Consider the following 20,741-nt stretch of genomic DNA (forward strand, 5'->3'; position numbering starts at 1 on the left):
CAAGCCCTACAGATTAGCTATGCCTCATCAGAGGCATGGTTAACCACCGCATCCTTAGCTATCTGAAGGTACCTGCAGCTCTGCCCAGGTAGAGCTTTGCCCCGGCAGGGCCCCGGATACCCCATCCTAGCCCCAGAGTTAGGGAGTGAGAGTCCCAACAGCCACAGGCCGCAAAGTAACCTTCCATTCCTACTGGTTCCGCAGGCCCGCTGTGCCCCGCACACTCGCACTACACGCTGTGCGCTCCGGCTTGTTCTGTCACCTGCGCGGGGCTGGAGCCACCACCCGGCTGCCATCGCGCTGGGCACTGCCGTGAGGGCTGCGTATGCGACGCGGGCTTTGTGCTGAGTGGCGCTATCTGTGTGCCCACTGCTCAGTGCGGCTGCCTGAGCGCCGGCCGCTACTTGGAACCCGGCGCCCCGCTGCCGCCCCCTCCCACCGCGACCGGTCGCTGCTGCCGCTGTCACCCTGGCGGCCGGGTGGCCTGCAAACCCTGCCGCGCAGCCCGGGGCGGCCCAGGCCTCTGCTTTGCCACAGACGGACTCTATTATCGCACCTTCGACGGCACCACCTTCCACCTCCCGGGCGCCTGCACCTATTCATTGGTAGGCACCGGCACGGGTCGACTTCGGGGTGGGAGGCCCTTCGAGGTGGTGCTGGAGACAGGTCCACGGATGCCCAAACTCTGCCGCGTGCTGCTCCGCGCGCATGGCCACCGCTTCGGCCTAGACTGCGAGGACTGGGGATACATCTCGGTGAGCCCCCGCCCTGTCACCCGCCTCCTTTCAGCTGCCTGGCAGTCTCTGTTCTGCCCGGTGGGATCTCTGAGTATCGCCTTCCGATTTTCTCCTCTCTCCAACAACCTCATTTCCGATAATTTCCTTCTCCCTTCTCTGCTTCCTCCCTCTCTCTGCCCCTTCCCCTTTCAATCCCTCTCTCAGTAGCTGGGTCTGCACATCCCTGTTCCATGCTGCTCAGGCTGTCTCTCCATCTTCCCTCGCCTCTTTCTCTGTCTACCACCTGTACCTACACCCCACCTGTCCCTCTCTCCCACCCCACAGTCTTCATCTCTCCTCTCTGCCTTTTTTCCTCCTCCACCTGGATCTCCATGCGCCCTCTCAGGCTCCACGTCTGCCATTACCTCTTAGCAACGCCCACCTAGCCTTCCCTGACCCCTGCTCCAGGCTGCCCAAACCCCCTCTCTGGTGCCCCTACCTCACCACTGCCCTTCCTCTCCAGCTTTCCCGCTCTTTTTCTCTCCAAAGTGGTCCCTCTTCCTCTCTCCTCCTCCTCCTGTCCCCACATCCCCTCCCTCTTCTTCCCCAGCTCTACTGCCCCAACCCCCAGATCCACAGATGCCCTCAGATCTCTCTTCGGTCCCTGAGTAAGGAATTTCCCCTCTGTCCCTGCACTCCAGGCCCACTTCACCACTCTCCCTCCCCTCACTCTCCTTCCCCTCTCCAGGTTCCCCCACACCTTCCCACTATACCCACACCCAAGCACTGCCTTGAACGCCCTGCCCCTTGACCCCTCTCCTTCGCCCCATGTCCTTCTTCACACTCCAGCAGTCCCTGCCCACTCTTCCCCTGTTCTGGCGTACCCACTGTCCGCACTACTCCTCCCCACTAGTCTTCTCCCAGTTCTTCCGGACCCGGACCTCCCCCCTGACTCTAGGCTGCCCCACCCCTGCCCGCAGGTGGACGGCGTGCGGCGCTGCCTGCCTTTCGCGCTGAGCGGGGGCAGGGTGCGCGCCTTCGCGCGCGGCGCATCTGTGGTGCTCGCGGTGCGTGGAGGCCCGCGCCTGCTTTTCGGGCTCTGCTGCTACCTGAGCGTGGAGCTGCCTGCGGCCTACCGCGGCCTCACACGCGGCCTCTGCGGCAACTTCAACGGCAACGCGACGGATGACCTGCAGCTGCCAAGGCCCGGGCCCTGCGCCGCGCCGCGTCCCTGCCCGGGTTCGGGCTGCCTCCCGGCCACCGAGGACGCGGGTGCAGCGTGGCGTGGCGCTTGCGACCTCCTGCGCGAGCCCAGCGGCCCCCTGGCACCCTGCCACGCATTCCTGCCGCCGGAGCCCTTCTACCAGGCCTGCGTGGCCGACGTGGGCCGCGCCCGCGGGAACCACAAAGTGCTCTGTGCCTGCCTGCAAGCCTACGTGGCTGCCTGCCAGACGGCTGGTGCGGATATGCGGCCCTGGAGGGCTCCCAGCCTTTGCCGTATGTCCCCTGCCAGAGGGCTTTACGAGCCGCCCCCGCGGGGTGGGGTCCCGGAGCGGGAGACTGGTCTGGTCTTCAGTCATAACGCAGGTGTTAGTTGAGGACCTACTATGTTTCGGCCTATTTTAAGGATACAGCACCAAACAGGACAGAGTCCCATGCACACTGTGGTTGGGAAAACAGATTTGATTTTATCCCTTAGGTAACGTTTACAGAGCACTCATTCAATATCAGGCGCTGCGTTAAAATCCTAGTCCCTGGACCAGCAGCATCAGCTAGTTTACAGGGCTTGTTTACAATGCAATACTCAGGGCTTGTTTACAATGCAAAGTCTTGCCCTGCCCCAGACTTAATCAGAAACTCTGGAGTGGGAGCCACCAACCTGTTTTAACAAGCCCTCCAGGAGACCCGGATGCAAGACTAGCTCTGAGAACCTGTATTGCGTGCTTGAAGTCAGCCCATTCCATCTTAGAACTGTTCTAGGAGATGGGATAATCATCTGCCTCCTGTAGTTGAGGACACTGAGGCACAGAGAATCCCCCCAGATCTCACAGCCAGTAGGGGGCAGAACTGGCCTTTCCACCTGGCTCCAGAATCCTCTCTCTCAACCCCTATGCTATAGTGTCTCTCCAACAATAATGTAAAAATAGTTCCAGTAATAACATGAAAAGAACAGCTGACCTTACTGAATACACGTTCGGTGCTAAGCCCTCAATTCTCCCAACAGCCCCATCAGGCAAGTACATTTTATGGATGAGGGAAACCAAGGCATAGGTGGTTAAGGAACTTGATCAGTATCACCCATCTAGAAAATGACTTAGCTGGCATCTGAATATTTGTTCGCTTAACAGGTTCTCATCAACTTCACGTTTCTATGTCCACGTGTATCCTCCATGATCCTCATGGACTCTTGGCCCCACCTCAATTTATCATTTTGGTGTCCGTGTCTCTCTCTTTCTGCCTCCAGGTTCAAATGTTCTTGGAGGGAATGTCTGTCTTGCTCTTAACTTACAGACCAATGGCCACCCTCACCTCTGTCTGTCAGGGTCATTTATCCAGCCCTGACCCAACCAGCTGGTCATGGGTACACAATGTGGCCACTATATCCAGCAGGACTCTTAATAGCGATGTCAGAATCCTAACTCAAACTGAAGGGAGAAAGAATAAATGATTTGGAGCACATATAACTGCAAAGACTGAGGGTGTTTCTATCTTCAGTCTTAGCTAGATTAAGAATTTTCAACTGCAGATTTGAAAAGTCCATTTTTCTCCCAGTCCATCTTCTTCTTCCCTTCTATTCTCTCTCTGTTAGCTTTATTCTCAAGTAGATTTTCCTCTTGTGGTAGCCGCAAGGCTTTGGCAACTTCAAGCTGACAATTCTACCAGCTTCAGTGCCTTTGCAAAAATATAACATCCTTTTCCCAGTGACCCCAGCTAAAGTCCCAGGCTTGCCACCCAAGGCTTCGCCTGTCCAATTATTGTGAACCAGAGGAGGGAAGAATAATCTGATTAGCCAGCCCTGGGGTTCTGTACACAACCCTGGAACCTGAATGTGGAATCACCTCAGTCCACATGTTGAAAGTAAGGATGGATAGTTGCCAAAAAGCAAGCGGAGGTTATTATTGTCAGAAGGGCAGAGAGGCCAAGAAAAGACCTCCACCACTAGAATCCACTGACAGGTTCCTTATGGACCCAAACAAGCAGCATAGGAGGTGGGATCACTTGGTGGTTCAAGTAATGGTCAACCCTTTCAACAGGGGCTGGGATTGCCAGGGAAAGACCCCCTAAAAGACAAAGAGCAGGGAAGCCACATTAGTCATATCTTGGATACACTTAAGTAGCTAGCACACTGCATAGTGCGCAGACACTGTTCAATCACTGCCGGTTGTTACTGCTGTTAGGATTAATCTAAGGGGAGGTCTTCCGGGAACGATGCAATCTGAGGGTGCCGGGGAAGCGGAGGGCAGGCCCCTGGCTTGCCTGAGTCTGACAAGCCACCTCTCCACAGCCATGCGGTGCCCCCCGCACAGCCACTACAGCCTGTGTGTGAACCCCTGTCCCGCGGCCTGTGCGGGTGTTCAGGAGGTGGTACAGCTCCCCACTCCCTGTGCTGAGGGCTGCGAGTGCGATGATGGATTCTTCCCCGCCAAGGGTGACTGCGTCCCTGTGGACCACTGTTCTTGCTTCCACAATGGCCTGTACTTCCCTGTGAGCATCCTCTTGGGCCCTTGTTAGAGGTTTATTTGGATCCTCTCATCTCAGAACCTTTGGCTACACCTTCCCTTCAATACCACCTCACCTTTCACCGCCTCTCCCTTCCTCCACAGCCTGGCCAGACTATCCTCATCAAGAATTGCTCCTCCTCCTGTACCTGCCACCTAGGGGAAGGTGTGGCCTGTGTCCCCTTCAGCTGCCCTACGGAGGAGGTCTGTGGCATCACAGATGGAGTCCTAGGCTGTCGATTGCAAGGTGCCCAGCGCTATAGTCTCAGGGGTCAGAGATTGGGGCATGCATGACTCCTGCATCCTGGGAAGGAGGGGACTGGTGACCCAGACTCCTGGGACTCATAGGTCCTTGATCTTCTCTCTCCCCCACAGCCACCTTGGCCTCTGCCCCTAGCTCTGTGGCCCCACCACTGGTTTCCCCACCATTGCTCCCCAGTCCCAGTCCCCAGTGCCCAGAAAACTCCCGCTTTGTTCCCTGTGGGTCTGCATGTCCAGCCACGTGTGCCAACCCCTCAGCCCCAGAGCACTGTAGCCACCCCTGTGCTCCTACCTGCCAGTGCCTGCCTGGCTACCTGCTGCAGGATGGCCAGTGCATGCCCCCTGCACACTGCTCCTGCTTCCTGCACCAAGGCCGTACTTTCTGGACAGACAACTGTACTTGGCACTGCCACTGCCCAACCCTTGGGGCCCTGGTGAGCAAACTTCCCCAGTGTTGGCCTGACAAGTGCCATGGTCACTGCAAGGCCTTCACAAGTGGCTGGTACCACTGCCTGTCAGCCCAGTCCTCACCCAGTCCCACTGTCCTGGAGAAGCCACTGGTGTGCACTGCCTCTGGAGACTTCTACTTCCACACATTTGGAGGAGCTCACTACGAATTCCCTGGCTCCTGTGTCTATCGCCTGGCGGGTCTCTGTGACACAGCCCATGCCGACCTTGAGCCCTTCAGCCTGGATTTGACCCCACTGCTGCGGCCACGTGGCTGGGCCAAGGCCCTGACCCTCTTAGCCTGTGGCCTGAGGCTGGATCTGAGTCCAGAAGATCTCAACCACATCCGGGTGAGTTTTCAAAGGCTCCATAAGTACCTACTGTCCCTCACCATGCCCATTACCCACAGGTAACCTGTAGACCGCTCTTTTCCTGCTGATACCCCCTTTATCAACTCTCTCACTGGTTCTCAGAGATGTCTACTCCAATTTCCTAGTAGCCCATTCATTGACTTGCCTGTTGATCCCTTCCCACAAACTTTCTATTTGAGACTTCTACCCTTGAGTCTCCTATTATTCTCCCATTAACCTTCCACTGAGTCCTCAGTTGACTCCCCTTTAACCCATAGACTCAGCCTTGACTTCCCCATTGGCCCTCTTTCTTTCTTTCTTTTTCCTTTTAATGTTTATTTATTTTTGAGAGAGTGCAAGCTGGCGAGGGGCAGAGAGAGAGGGGGAGACACAGAATCCAAAGCAAGCTCTGGGCTCTGAGCTGTCTGCACATAGCCCAAGGTAGGGCTCAAACTCACAAACCATGAGATCATGATCTGAGTCAAAGCTGAAGTCCGACGCTTAACTGACTGAGCCACCCAGGCGCCCGACCCTCCATTTCTCTCCCACTGAAAATCCCACGAACCCATTCGTTGCCCCTCCCCCACTGATCCTACTACAGTTATATTGATTTGCCCCATTAACCCTATTTACTGTCCTCTTGACCTCACCCCACACCCCATAGATCTGTACTGAGCTATTTGTTGACCTTCCTAGTGATTCACTGACTGGCCCATTAATGCCATTTACATCTCTGTGGATTTTTCCATTGAGTTCCCAAGCCATTCCAATTCTCCCATTGAGCTTCCTATTGATATGGATTCCTCCACTGAATTCTCAGGGCTTTCTAATATCCCAATTGAGCCTGTCTTTGACTGAGTCTCACTCTTTAAGCCTTCCTGAGACTGTAGCATTAATTCATTGACTCACCTTCTGACTCCACCCCCTCATTAACTCTAATCATCTAATCTCTACCACTGACACACTCACCCACCAAAGGTGGGATCCTTTAACTCACCCTTCATTTAGCCTCTACTGATGTTCCATTGAATCTCCTTGCGATTCCTAATGACTACCCTGGTTAACCGATGTTCCCCTTGATCCTTCTCTAATCCTTCATTGGCATTTCCAAGAACTTCTGCGACAGCCACTACATCCTTCCCCTGCTGATACCTGCATGCCCTCCCTTGTAGGTGGACGGAATTCTGGAATCGCTGCCCTTCTTTCACGGCCACTGCCTCCGTGCCTACTACCAAGGCCGCCAGCTCTGTGTAGACACGGACTTCGGCCTCTCACTCACCTACGATTGGGACAGCCTGGCACGTGTAACGCTGCCGAGGCCCTACGGACCCTACCTGTGTGGACTCTGTGCCCAAAGAGGCCCGAGCAGCCCCACGGTGCCGTTGCCCGACATCTGGAAGGTGGCAGAAGTGCCAGGCTGTGGCCCAGTCTGCGGGCCCCTCTGCCATAACCAGTGTCCAGTGTCCACGCGCACTCGATTCGCTGGAGACGCGTACTGCGGGCTGCTGGCGGGGGCCGAGGGTCCCTTGGGGCCATGCTACGCTGCGCTGGACCCGCTCCCATTCCTGGACAACTGCCTGGACGACGTGTGCCGCCACCACGGAGCCCGTCCCATCGTCTGCCGAGCCCTGGCCGCCTTCACTGTCGCCTGTCAGGCTCTGGATGTGCACCTGCGGCCGTGGAGGACGCCTGACTTCTGTCGTGAGTGTGCGGGGCTTGGCATACATACTGGGTGAAGCTCCTAAGAGCTGGGATTTGGGACACCGAGGGACGGACGCGGGAGGACCAATGAAGAAGTTCAGGCCTGGGTGGGTGGGGCCAGGTGAAGAAGGGTGGGACTTGAAGAAGAGTTAGACCTGGATGGGGCAGCAGTTTAATTAACGACATCTTCCTGTCTTTTGTGTCCGTCTCTTTTTCTGTCTGTCTCTCCCGTGCCTCTGTGTCTCTCTGTGTCTCCCTTTCTGCGCCTGTCTCTACCTGGTGTTCCCACTTGCCGTTCCTCGTCCTCTCTCCCCGCCATGTTGCTCTTCCACTCACCCCCACCCTCTATCCTCCCTCCGTCTCTGTCTTCCCGTCCGTTTCTCTCTCCCGGCCTACCCCTTTCTCTGTCCCCCGCTATTTCTTTCCCGCGTCTCTCCATCTCTTTCATTTCGCTCTGGCCCTCGCACCCCCGCGGGTCTCCCCAGCGTTACGGTGCCCGCCGCACTCGCACTATGAGCTGTGCGGCCCGTGCTGCCCAGCCACGTGCGCGGGCAGCGAGAGCCGCTCTGGCCGCGGCGCCTGCGGGAGCCGCTGCTGTGAGGGCTGCGTGTGCGACACGGGCTTCTTGCTAAGCGGCGCCGCCTGCGTGCCTGCGGCCAAGTGCGGCTGCTTTCGCGCCGGCAGCTACCGAGCTCTAGGCGCTGTCTGGTACCCGGGGCCAGGCTGCGCACGCCGCTGCCGCTGCCGCCCGGGCGGCGTGGTGACGTGCGCGCCGCGGCCGTGCGGGCGCGGGCGAGTGTGCGGCCTGCGCGGGGGCGTGCGCCGCTGCCTGCCCGACGGCCGAGGCAGCTGCGCCCTCGCCGGGACCGCGCACGTGCTCGCCTTCGACGGCCGCACGCACACGCTGCCCCCGTCCGCGCCCTTCTCTCCTGAGAGCTGCCTGCAAGTGCTCGCCCGCACCCCACGCCGGGGTCCCTGTTCCTTCAGCCTGGACGTGGCCCGCGATGGGGCCGGGCTACTCAGTCTGCACCTCAACCTCTCCGGGCACCACCTGCAGCTAGACCGCGCAGTTGTCGGCTTCATCACGGTAAGGGTTCACTGGACCGCGCCCACACCCCACCCTCTTCCTCCTGGAGGTTCCTCTGTTTCCCCCACCATATGTAACGTGGGCGTGGCTGTCCCTTAAGAGATGGTGCAAATATGTGACAAGGTGGAAGCATTGCGTGGGACACAGTAATGGCTCACTAAAGGGTAGCTGTTAGATATGCATTATCACCTACTACCCAGGATTGAATAAAATTAGTCATTCAGGATTATTTCAGTAAATTGTATGGAGAGTCTCTCGGTGGTCCAGGAAAGGCCGGAGGATTTGATGATGACTAAGTCCTGGGAGAGCTCACATTCCTCCAGGGAAACAGATGATAAGTATATAAATAAGTAAAATAGGTGGTACATCCGATGATGAGTTTAGAACTGTAACGAAAAATAGGGGCACCTGGGTGGGTCAGTGGGTTAAGCGTCCAACTCTGGTTTCAGCTCAGGTCATGATCTCATAGTTGGTTGGTATGAGCCCCGCATTGGGCCCCACTACTGGCAGTGCCAGAGCCTGCTTGGGATTCTTACTCTCTCCCTCCTTCTCTGCCCACCCCCCCCCCCCGCCCCACCTCATGCTGTCTCTCACTCTCTCTCTCTCAAAAAAAAAAAAAAAGAAAGAAAAAGAAAACTATAAAGAAAAATAAAACAAGGAAGAGAGAGTACAGAAACAGTGTAAAGAGGTTTAGGATTTTGAATAAGGCGATGAGGAAGACTCTACTGACAAAGTAACATTCGAGTCACTGATCTGAAGGAGGTAAGGGAGGGGTCCATGTGAACATCTGGGAAGGAGCAAACCAGGCAGAGGGAACACAACGTGTGAAGGTCAGGGAACTGGGATGGTGCCTGGTGTGTTGGAGGAATAGGAGGAAGTCAGTGTAGCTTGTGAGTGAGCAAGTGAGTAAGGGGTTGAGGAAGAGATAATGAGGTTGGAGAAGTGATGGGGCCAGATCACTAGGGCCTTCTAGGATGGGTGGGGATGAAAACTTAGGCAAAACAGTAGCAGAGAAAGCAGGAGTGTGGTGAGATTCGGCAGCCAGAAGTAGAGCTTCAAAAAGAAGTGTGGTGAGACCTCATGAGGAAGAGAAGGCCAGAGGAAGGGCCCTGGGACCTATTTAGTGCTAATTATGTGCTAGGCACTGTTCTGAGCACTACTTGTACCATCTCATTTAATCTTCATAGCAACTGTATTAGTCAGCTAATGCTGCATAACAAGCTCAAAAAAAAATTCTCAGTGACTTACTCAGCCAGCTTTCTCACACATCTGTGAGTTGACTGGCATTTGGGTGATCTTGGCCTAGGTCATTAAGCACTTCCCACATGCTGAGCATTTTTCTAAGTACTTTTTGTTGATTTATTTAATTCTCCCAACAGCCCTAGGAAGTAGGTACTTTGATCCTCCCATTTTACAAATAAAGAAACTAAAGTTCAGAGAGGCTAACTTTTCCACCCAACTCTCACAGTTCATTTGTGGCACAGCTGGGAGGGATGTCCAGGATACTGGGAGGCGTGGGAGCAGGCTCAACCTTCTCAGCCTCAGTCTTGACCCCTTTCTTTGACCCCTTTCTTCCTCCCCAGGTGGATGGTGAACACTGCCGGCTGCCCTGGGTACTGCCGGGGGGCAGGGCCTGGGCCACGTTGGAGGGCCGCCACGTGGTGGTGCACACTGCCTGTGGGCTGCATATCATGTATGACTGGGGCAGCCAGGTGCGCCTAACTGTGCCTTCCACCTTCCACGGCCAGCTGGTGGGGCTCTGTGGGGCCTTTGGTGGCCAAGTTGGCCCCCTTGATCTGCCTCTAGACACAAGATCCTGGTCCAGGGGCCTGGTCACTAACCCCTGCCCACTGCCCCAGCCCAGTCTTGGCTTTAGCATCAGCTGCCCCACACAACTTGCCCAGATCTTCAATGCTCCCAAACTGTGTAGACTCCTACAGGCACCAGATGGTCCCTTTGGCCGCTGCCTGGGCCATATCAGCCCCAAGGCTTTCCTCAGGATATGCCTGCAAGATGTATGTCATACCCATGGTCAGGACCTTGGTCTCTGTGATGCCCTCACAGCATATACTGCCGCCTGTCAGGAAGCTGGCATCCCTGTGAAGCTTTGGAGGGGACCCAGGCTTTGCCGTGAGTGCTCTGGCTGGGTGTGGGTTGCCTCCGGGGCAGTTTGAAGGCAGCAGGAAGAGCCCCTTCTCCTGATGGGGATCAGAGCAGTCCTGATGTAGATGGAATTGGCTAAGCAGTGTTGGGGGGAAGGGCATCCAAGGGAGAGAGAACTGGAATTTCAAAGGTGTGGAAGTTGAAAAATATCAGTGGGGGGGCACCTGGGCGGCTCAGTCGGTTAGGCATCTGACTTCAGCTCAGGTCATGATCTCATGGTTTGTGAGTTTGAGCCCCACATCGGGTTCTGTGCTGACAGCTCAGAGCCTGGAGCCTGCTTCGGATTCTGTGTTTCCCTCGCTTTCTGCCCCTCCCCCACTCACACTCTGTCTTTCTGTCTCTCAAAACTAAATCAATGTCTTAAAAAAAATTTTTTTTAAAGCAGTGGGAAGCTAGCCTGACTGGGGCAAGAGGCAATAGGATTGGAGAGGGAAACTTGAGTCCTAAGCACCAGCCTTTGCCATCCACCTGCAGCTCTGACTTGTCCGCCTCGGAGCCACTACAGCATCTGCGCACGGACCTGTGATGGGGGCTGTGTCCAGCCTACCAGCCCTGCTCACTGTTCTACCCAATGCTATGAGGGCTGTGAGTGTGACCCTGGATTCATTTTTGACGGCACAGACTGTGTGTCTCAGGACCACTGCGGCTGCTTTCACAGTGGACGCTACATCCCTGTAAGAGAGGTCCCCAGGCATGGGTGGGTGGGTGCAAAGTTTCCCATATCTTGTCATAAAATGTTCCCCAGGGGCACCTGGGTGGTTCAGTTGGCTAACCATCTGACTCTTCATCTCAGCCCAAGTCTTGATCTTGGGATCGTGATTTGAGCCACACATTGGGCTCTGTGCTGGGCATGAAGCCTACTTAAGAAAAAAAAAAAAAAGTTCCCTGGACCACACTATATCAGTCAGCATTTGCCATTGTAAATGAAGAAAATGATGCCAAGTATCTTAAATACAACAAGGAACATACCTACCTTTAATGTTTAAATCTGAGGCTTTCACGCATGGCTGGATTCAGGGACTCAACTCAAGTGATGTCACTAGAACTCAAGTTTCTTTCTGTCTTTCATCCCTGTCTTTTCCTTTTTCTATGATAGCTTCTATATCAAGTAGGCTCTAGGTCCAAATGCTATAACAGTCTCAAAATTACAGTGGCTTAAATTTGATAGAAGCTTATTTCTCTCTCATGAACAGTCCAAGAATAACCAGCTTGGCTCATCCAAGTCAGGGACACAGGTTTCTTCTATCATGTGGTTCTACCTCCCCTGTAGTATTGTGATCAGCTACTCCCCACCACATCTTCATTCAAGCAAGTTGGCCAGGAAAAAGAAGGGACAGGGAGGTCAGGCCCCGCTCTTTAAGGGCATAACCCAAAAGTAGCACATATCACTTCTGTTCATATCCCATTGGCCACAACTTCACGAAGGGACCCCATCCTGCTGCAGAGGAGGCTGGAAGATGTATCTTTAGCTGGGTATCCCTGAATGCAGCCAAAAATTCTAATTCTGGGGAAGAAATGGAGAATGGATATTTGAAGACATGCATAGCCTCATTTTCAAATCACTTCTGCATGTTGGGCAGTGGTGGTCCCCTTCTTCTCCAAGTTTATGATGTACAGTTTAGCCATCTCACTGGAAGGACAGACCCCTCTCTCAATAGTTCCAGCAGAAGTCCCAGTGCTGACTCCTATTGTCCCACTTGCCCATCTCTAAACCAGAGAGGCCAGGAGATATGGGGTACTCTGATTTGTCTCTGACTAGCCAGACCTGGGGCATGCGCCCAGAGCTGAAGCCAGAGGGTAGGTATATCACCTAAGAAACTCCACAGACAGAAAAGTGGGGCTAATTCCCCAAAGAAACTGGAAGGCTGTTACCAGAAGACCACAGATGGATGGACCCTCGGCAGGCAAAGCGTCCTCTTCAAGGCTTTTCAGCTCCTTGAATCCATTCAGAGGTAAAGAAAAGCCCCCCAGGGGATGACTGACATAGTTGTCTTGGAGATTTGAGGCCACCAGATATGAAAAAATGATTGGTTAAACCCTAGTGGTGCCTGGGTGGCTCAGTCAGTGAAGCTTCTGACTTTGGCTCAGGTTATGACCTCACGGTTCGTGAGTTCAGGCTCCACATCAGGCTCTGCACTGGTGGTGTGGTGCCTGCTTGGGATTCTCCTTCTCTCTCTGTCTCTGTCTCTGTCTCTCTCTCTCTCTCTCTCTGCCCCTTTCCCACTTGCACTCTCACTCTTAAAATAAATACATAAACTTTAAACCCCAAACCAACCCCAGGAATGAATACATGCCCACACTGGGAGGAACAGGGCATAAGAGCTGCTACAGCTGCCATTGCATGTCCTCTCCACGCTAGTACTGACACTGGCCACACATCAGAACTTGCAGAGAGCTCTTAAGGTTTTTCACACACCAGTGAAAAAAGCAGAGGGATTGTCCTAGATTGAAACAGACTTTAAAACCACAACAGTCAAACGCAGTACACAAAGCTTGATTATATACTAGTTGAAAAAGAACAGTTAATAGATATTTGGGGGACAATTGGAGAAATTCATCAAACTTTTTTTATTTTTGCCCATCTCAGAGAAAAACAGCTCAATGGATTTTTAATTTGTATTTGTCTTGTTAGGAGGTTGAGCATCTTTTCAAATGCCTAAGAAACATTTCTTTTTGTATTAACTTTCTGAATAGCTTTGTTCATGTTTTTATATTGACTTATTGGTCTTTTTCTTTTTTATTTCTAGGAACTCTTTATATATTAAGGAACTTAGTCCTTCATGATATGTTTTATACATGTGCTTAGCTGTTTGTTGATAATGGTTTTTTGAATTTGATTTTGAGTCTCTCTCTCTCTCTGCAGGTTGGGGAGGCACTGATCCTGCCTGGCTGCCAGGAACGCTGTATATGCTTGCATGGTCAAGGCCTCCAGTGCCAGCCCTTTTCCTGCCCACAGGGCACAGACTGCATCCTGGATGGGGGTGTGCGGTGGTGTGAGCCCAGGGAGGGTGCTACATGTCGCCTAGTGCCCGGGGGCCTCTTCACCACCTTTGATGGCTTCAGTGGGCTCACACCCATTCCTGTTATGTCCTGTGCCTATGAGCTAGCCACATTGGTGGGTTCCAGGCCCCAGGATCCTGACTGGTTCCATGTCATTGCTGACTTCCTGCCCTGTCCTAGCTGCACTGCTCTCAAACCACGAGTGATCATCGGCTTCAGGGATGGCTGTGCAGCTGTGGGAACCAATCAGGAAATATGGGTAAGGGACTTCCTCAGTAAGAGCCAAGACTTTTTTATAATCTGGCACTGATCTCTGGGGCCTTTTGATCCCTTATTGGCATTCCATACCCTTTTAACATAGAACTCTCCCATCACCGTGCTCTCACATTGACCTCCATTGGCTAAATGTCCTTGTCATGCTCTCCCATGACCCTCTCTAGACCCTATATAAACTTCACCCTGGACTTCTCAGGACCCACTGATCCCCCACATTGACTCAAGTGCTGCTTAACTCCTGGGAACTACTGACTAAGTAGTCATCTCCTCCTCCTCCTCCTCCTCCTCCTCCTCCTCCTCCTCCTCCTCCTCCTCCTCAGAGCTCTAATAGGGGAAGCCCAGGTAGCCCAGGTAGAGTGATCAGGGCTGGAATGGGAGAAGCACAGGTAGACTGTGGAAGCCCAGAGGAGATACTCTCAGTTTAGGAGACCAGTGAAGGCTTTCTGGAGAAGGTGACAAATGAGCTGAGACCTGATTTTAAGCTTGGGAAGAGAACAGAACAAGGCCAGGAAAACAGAGGGAGCATATTTGGGGAATAGTGGTGAAAATGAACTGTTGAGTTTAAAATAGCCCACTAAATGTCTTTGGACTTAGGGCCAGGGAGGTTGTTAGTGACTTAAGAAATCACAGCAGGGGGACAGCTCCTGGACTGCAGGTTTGAGGAATGGAGACAGCAGGAATAGACAGCTCTCTTGACAAGTTGTACATACAAACTGCCCTTGTCAAACAGGTGAGAGTAGAGATAAGCCAGGAAGAGGCAGAGGCCTTTTAAAACTGGTTTACCATTACGATTTTGTGATGGGAAAAACCCTGGGATGTTTAAGTGCTGATGGGAAGGAGCCAGACAAGGAGAGGTTGGACATCAGTGGGGAGAGAGGCCAGAGTGGAGAGCACCTGGCTCCCCCAAGATACGTGGAAACCAGAGAGCAGCAGAACTGGAATCTGGCAGGCAAAATGGATACTGTTTATAAGTAAGAGGGAAACAAACCTGAAACCCCATGTTGAGAAATAGAAGGAGGCTACTGGTAAGAGTGGGAGGATGGTCCAGCAAGAGAGCAGCTAGGATTCTGCCACAACCCAGCTCAACCACAAAAAGTGGTGATTAGAACAGTACCACATAGGGTAGCTGTGAGGATTCATGCAGAGTGTGTGGCATATACGAAGTGCTCAGTAAATACAAGCTCTTGGGGCGCCTGGCTGACTCCGTTGGAAGAGCTTAAGACTTGACCTTGGGGTTGTGAGTTGAGCCCCATGTTGAGTGTACAGAGTACTTAAAAGTAAATAAACTTAAGGGGCGTCTGGGTGGCTCAGTTGGTTAAGCATCTGACTCTTGATTTCGGCTCAGGTCATGATCTCACAGTTTGTGGAACTGAGCCCCAAGTAGGGCTCTGCGCCGACAGCATGGAGCCTGCTTGGGATTCTCTCTCTCCCTCCCTCTCTGCCCCTCCCCAGTTCTCTCTCTCTCTCTCTCTCTCTCTCAAATATAAACATTAAAAAAGTAAATAAACAAAAATTTTTTAAACTGTGATTGCAGGTGCCTGGGTGGCTCAGTCAGTTAAACATCCTACTTTGGTTCAGGTCATGATTTCACAGTTCATGAGTTCGAGCCCTGTGTCAGGCTCTGTGTGTACAGGTCTGAGCCTGGGGACTGCTTCGGATTCTGTGTCTCCCTCTCTCTGCTCCTCCCCTGCTCATGCTGTCTCTGTCTCTCAAAAATAAGTAAACGTTAAAAAAAAAAGCTGTGATTGCTCTTGCAGTCACTTTTATATTATTAATGGAGAGGCAATATATATAACAGAATGGTCAAGAACACAGGTCATGAAATCACACCCCTTTGGTTCAAAATTGGCTCTGCCACTTACCAGCTATGTGAACCTGGGCAAGCTGTGTTACTTCTCTGGGCCTCAGTTTCCTAATCAGTAAAACCAAGAGGCACCTAGGCATACAGTACTGATCTACCCTGTCAGAGTGTTGGTGAGGATTTAGTATCATTTATAAATTTAATATCATTAATTACATAATTAAGTTAGGTGACAGTATATTAAAATATCAATTACATTACATAATGCAATATACTGTCATACATTATCGTATAAAATAAATAACCAAATATTAAAGCACTTGGAATAGTACCTGGCACAGAGTAAGTGTAAACGGTTATTAGATTATGAAGACACAGGTGAGAGAAATGCAACTGGTTCTAGAGACTTTGTTCTCTAAAGCTCCCTTTTAGGAAAGAGTTTATTATGGAAAAATTCAAGCATCACAAAAGAAGAGAGAATGGTGTGTCATGAAACTCTGTTACAGTTACAAATGTTTTGCCATTTTTGCTTTCATCTTTTCCTCCCACTCTTTGCTTTGTTCGTGCTGGAGGATTTGAAAGCAAATACCAGACCTTTTTCCTCTAGCAAAGACCTGGGTATGCCATTTTGATAGAGACACCCGGCAGGATTCACAGTAGCTTCAGAGCCCCGCCTCCGGATTCGGGCCCTAATCCCCGCCCTTCACTCGCCTCCTCTCTGCAGGTGAATGGACAACCCGCCAGCCTCCCGGCGCAAGTGTGCAAGGGCGTGGTCGTACGCTGGGCTGAGGGCTCCCGAGTTGTTATCATCGAGCGGTCCCCCATGCTGCGGGTGCTGGTGGGGCCCGAGGGGGCTGTGTCCCTACGGGCCTCCCCCGCGCTACGAGGACGCCTCCGGGCAGCCTGCGGGAACTACAACGGAATTGCAGCCGACGACCTGATACTCCCAGGAGGACTCCGGGATGCCAGCCTAGTCGACGTGTTCCAGGCGTGCCGGGTTCGGGGCTTCAATAACTGGTGAGAACTTTACCTTCTCCTGCCCGGGGACCTGACTTCTCTCGGCAGAGGGCGCGACCAGCGCAACTCCCTGCGCCACAGGCTGCCTTTGGGGACTTGGAGCCCATACCCTCTCTCTGATGGTCTTCCCACAGCACGGAGAAGCTTGTTATTCCAGCCGTGACCCAACACTTCACCGTCTGACGCCGTACCTCAGCGTGTGCCCAGGGCTGGGACTCGTCCACCCACCCCCCCCACCCTCGACGCACACCTGCCCTGGGGATGGGAACCCACGGACCTTCCTGAGACTGTTTTAATAAATGATTTATGACCAAAACCTGCTTGTGCCTGTATCTTCTACTTCCCAGTGCCCCCGCGCCCTGGGGAACACAAAAGGTCCCAACCTATAGTTCTCGTTTCCCAAGACTCAGGAGTTAGGTCGGGACCCTGACCCCTTCCGACCCAAAACCTGAGTCCGAGCACCTAGCTCCCTCCTCCTTCGGTTCCCCAGAACTGCATTCCCCTCAAGGACACAGATTCCCTCTGGGGCAGGCGGGGGAACCTGCAGCTCCGCCCCTGACCCACAATATTGTGACGTAACTGCATCGACAGCCAATCCGGCTCGACGGCGCCAGCTAGCCAAGGCAGGAAGCGGAAGTTTTGAAGCGCGCGGGCCGGAAGTGCCTGTTGCCTTGCACGGCCGTATCTCGCAAAGGTGCTGCTGCGCCACTGTTCTTCGGGCATTACCTGTGTGCGCCCTGGGCCCAGCTGCGGCCATGAGCCGGCCCAGCCGGCTGCAGAGGCAAATTCTGAGCTTGTACCGCGAGCTTCTGCGCGCCGGGCGCGGGAAGCCTGGCGCCGAGGCGCGGGTGCGGGCCGAGTTCCGGCAGCATGCTTGCCTGCCACGCTCCGACGTGCTGCGTATCGAGTACCTGTACCGCCGCGGGCGGCGCCAGCTGCAGCTGCTACGGTCGGGCCACGCCATTGCCATGGGTGCGTTCGTGCGTCAGCGGAGTCCAACCCAGGAATCCAGCGGCGCGGGGGCGCCAGGGACCCAGCCTGACAATGGCGATGGTCCGAGGAATCCCCTTGACGGAATGAGGTCACCGGAGACACCCCCCGATGGACGGTGACAGGACGAGGAGCTTACCCGATAGCGCAGGGGAACCGGGGGCCCGTCTGACTGTGTGGGGGGACTAGGGAACCTGCCTGATGAAACGTGAAAGGTCTTAAGACCAGCTCAATGGATTGGGGAATCAGAGAGCCCTCCTAGCGACGTGGGGTGCCAGCGACCCCCGTGATAGATGGTGAGAGATGACCGACCTTGCACGATCCATGATAACGGGTCGAACTCTCATGAGGGTTTGGAGTGGCTTGGTTGCCGGCTGGCTGAACTGTGTCAAGCTGAGCGCTCCTTACCCTAAAGCATGGGGAACCAAGACGCCTGCCGTCGGACGGAAAGAGACACCTTTCTATTTACCTCTGGCTCCCCTCTCCTGTATTTAACTCTGAGAAGAGCAGACTTGTTGCTGAGAATTTTGGGAAGATACCCTGATGGATGGTGAGAAGCCCTGAATCCCCTTTGGAAAACTTTCTTCCCGTTAATTGTGGCAGACTAGGACCTGTGGGGAAGGGGCTGGGGTATCTTACCCCATCTGATCAACTGAAGACCCGTCAAGACCTATACTTGATGGTTCTGAGGGGAAACCCTGACTCCTGGGCCCTTCTCCTCCCAGGACTGTTGAACAAAAGGAATAAAATTGGAGATGTGATTACTTCCCTCTTGGTGGTCTTAAAGAGTTCATGTATTTGGGGATTTTTTTTAAAGGCCCTCACAAACCAAGAAGTGACCCTCTGGGAGGGGGAGGTATGGGGAGCTATCTGTTCTTCTCTGGAGCCCTCTGGAGTAGCAGATTGGTTGAAGCAGCCTAGTTCATGCCCCTGGGCAGATCCATTGACCCACCGTGGTTTGACCCCAAAGAAACCCCAGTTGACTCCTTAATAGAAGATAGGGAGGTAAGAGAGAAAATGGTGGAGCTCAGGAGGCCTGCCTGGAAACCCCTGAGGCAGTACTGGGGACCTCAAACCTGGCTGAAGAGTCCAGCCTCAGCTACAAGCTAGGACTTTGGTCAGCAAGGACCAGGTGTTGGGGAGGAGAGGTAGACCCATAGGCCCCAGGCGTACCTCCTCCCATATCTCTGTCCATTACATCTCTCCCGCATCACTCACCTCTCCCTCTTGCTCACTCCTGGATCCAAGATCTTGAGCCCTAAGAAGCTCCAGGATGGGAGCTTCTGGCAGGGCTGCAGGCAGTGAGCAAGTTCCCACTGGGGCTGGGTGACCTGGGTCAGGAGGGGAGATGTTCTACCCAGGTACTACAGATGAACAGAATCTGTGTGGTAGAGGGAGTGAGGGAGGGGAGTGCCTGATGTGAGGGAGGCAGTTGTAGGTCAGTGGTGATTGAGAGCATGGACTCTGGAACTGGAATGCTTTCATTTGGATCCCAGCTCCAACATGTACTACTAATTACATGATCATGGACCTGTGATTTAACCTCTTCGTGCCTCAGCACCCTTATCTGTGAAATGGGCATCATAATAGGGCCTTCCTCATGTGGCAGTTATAATAGAGTGAATTAAATACATGGTGTGGCACCAGATGATGTCCCAATTCTGTGACCCTCTCGCCTACTTGAGTCCACGTGGAGCTAAAGAAGAGGAGGCTTCCTGCTGTGAGCTCCTGTGTCTGCTCCTTTGCATGAGGGCTTTCTGGGAGTTACAGAATGTGGGTTAATGCGCTTGGGAGCAATCCTTAGCCTGGGGGGACAGCAGTCAGTGGATGAGTGCTCCAGCCTGCCTGTTGTCTGATGAGACAAGTGCAGGTCTATTCCCCAAGGTTCCTCAGAGGCCCCCTGTGGGACTGAGCCCCAGTCGCCCACAGCAGTTACCATTTCATGAGCACCTTTTCTGGCATATCCCCTGGCCTGTCTCACTCTCCCCACTCCCTAACTCCTGTCTCCTGGGATCATATCCCAAATAAACCTCCCCCAAGCCTTTGACTCAGAGTGTGCCAATGTTTACACATGGTTGATACTCTCTGTATTTGTGCTGTGTTTTTTTTTTACTCTGCTAAGGCCCAGGGTCAATGCTTCTCAATCCCTTAGCCCTGTCAAACAGGAACCTCCTGGTCTAAGAAAATTGCGATAAAGGACTTATGGGGCTTGGGGTAATTTGGAGTATGTATTGTGGAGTAATAACAGAATTGAATGGAGTGGCTAAATTTCCTGATTCTGATAACTACACTAGTGTAAGAGAATGCTCTTGTTCCTAAGAACTATACACCAGGGGTGCCTGGGTGAGTTGGTTGAGTGTCCAACTCTGGACTTCAGCTCAGGTCAGATCCAGGGTCATGCGATCAGGCCCTAAGTTGGGGGCCCATGTTGATCATGGAGCCTGCTTAAGATTCTCTCTCTCCCTCTGCCCCTCTCCTCAGCTGTGCTCTCTCTCAAATAAAAAAAAAAAAAAAAAATTTAAAAAGAACTATACACCAAAGTATTTAGGAGTAAAGAGTATCAATCATGTCTACAGTGTGCTTTCAAAATGTTCCAAAATATATGCACATACATAAATATACTAGCAAGAGTGTAAATGGTGAAGCACATGGGGTAAAATGTTAGCCGTGAATCTGGGTGAAGGGTATATGGGAGTTTGATGTGCTAGTCTTAAAACTTTTCAGTAATTTGAAACAAAAAGTTACGTGAACACAAAGGCCAATGATCATTTACATTTGGGCACCAGAGATCTTTACACACAGGGCACATTTTTACAGCAGATTTGAAAACACTAAAGCCTGTTATTTTGAAACTTTATAACTCTCTTATGCATAGTTTAAAGACATAGCTTCACAGATCTAGCAATCAATTACAATTAAATTTCTGGATTTTTTACCTTTTAAAAAAATTTTTAATTGCTTATTTTTGAGAGAGAGAGAGAATCTGAAGCAGACTCCAGGCTCTGAGCTATCAGCATAGAGCCTGATGCAGGGCTCTAACTCACAAGCCATGAGATCGTGACCTGAGCCAAAGTCAGATGCTTAACCGACTGAGCCACACAGGTGGCTTTTGTGAAATAATATCTGGTTCCCCTTACAGATTCTGATCTCCATTCTATTGGGAACGACAGTTCACTAGAATATGTTCTTGTCTTGGGTCACACACTCAGCTGT

At 52.8% G+C, this 20,741-nt stretch overlaps 3 protein-coding genes across 3 annotated transcripts; all 3 read left to right on the forward strand.

Annotated features, from left to right (window-relative positions):
* The first annotated feature begins 2,455 nt into the window (after positions 1-2,455).
* On the forward strand, positions 2,456-7,456 carry LOC128313152 (IgGFc-binding protein-like). Its single transcript, XM_053209921.1, has 4 exons — positions 2,456-4,421; positions 4,541-4,682; positions 4,811-5,493; positions 6,666-7,456. The coding sequence occupies exons 1-4, from the start codon at positions 4,146-4,148 to the stop codon at positions 7,227-7,229; spliced, it is 1,665 nt and encodes a 554-aa protein (XP_053065896.1). The 5' UTR covers positions 2,456-4,145; the 3' UTR covers positions 7,230-7,456.
* LOC106974691 (IgGFc-binding protein-like) lies at positions 7,338-16,854 on the forward strand. The gene is made up of 6 exons (XM_027044621.2): positions 7,338-8,281; positions 9,865-10,411; positions 10,919-11,118; positions 13,308-13,703; positions 16,246-16,538; positions 16,673-16,854. The coding sequence occupies exons 2-6, from the start codon at positions 9,973-9,975 to the stop codon at positions 16,719-16,721; spliced, it is 1,377 nt and encodes a 458-aa protein (XP_026900422.2). The 5' UTR covers positions 7,338-8,281; positions 9,865-9,972; the 3' UTR covers positions 16,722-16,854.
* A 318-nt stretch (positions 16,855-17,172) lies between these two features.
* On the forward strand, positions 17,173-18,297 carry SDHAF1 (succinate dehydrogenase complex assembly factor 1). Its single transcript, XM_015072017.3, has one exon. It carries the CDS (start codon positions 17,294-17,296, stop codon positions 17,648-17,650), a length of 357 nt encoding a protein of 118 aa, XP_014927503.2. The 5' UTR covers positions 17,173-17,293; the 3' UTR covers positions 17,651-18,297.
* Positions 18,298-20,741: the final 2,444 nt, after the last annotated feature.

Source organism: Acinonyx jubatus, chromosome E2 (assembly GCF_027475565.1).
Source record: "Acinonyx jubatus isolate Ajub_Pintada_27869175 chromosome E2, VMU_Ajub_asm_v1.0, whole genome shotgun sequence".
Lineage (NCBI taxonomy): Eukaryota > Metazoa > Chordata > Mammalia > Carnivora > Felidae > Acinonyx > Acinonyx jubatus.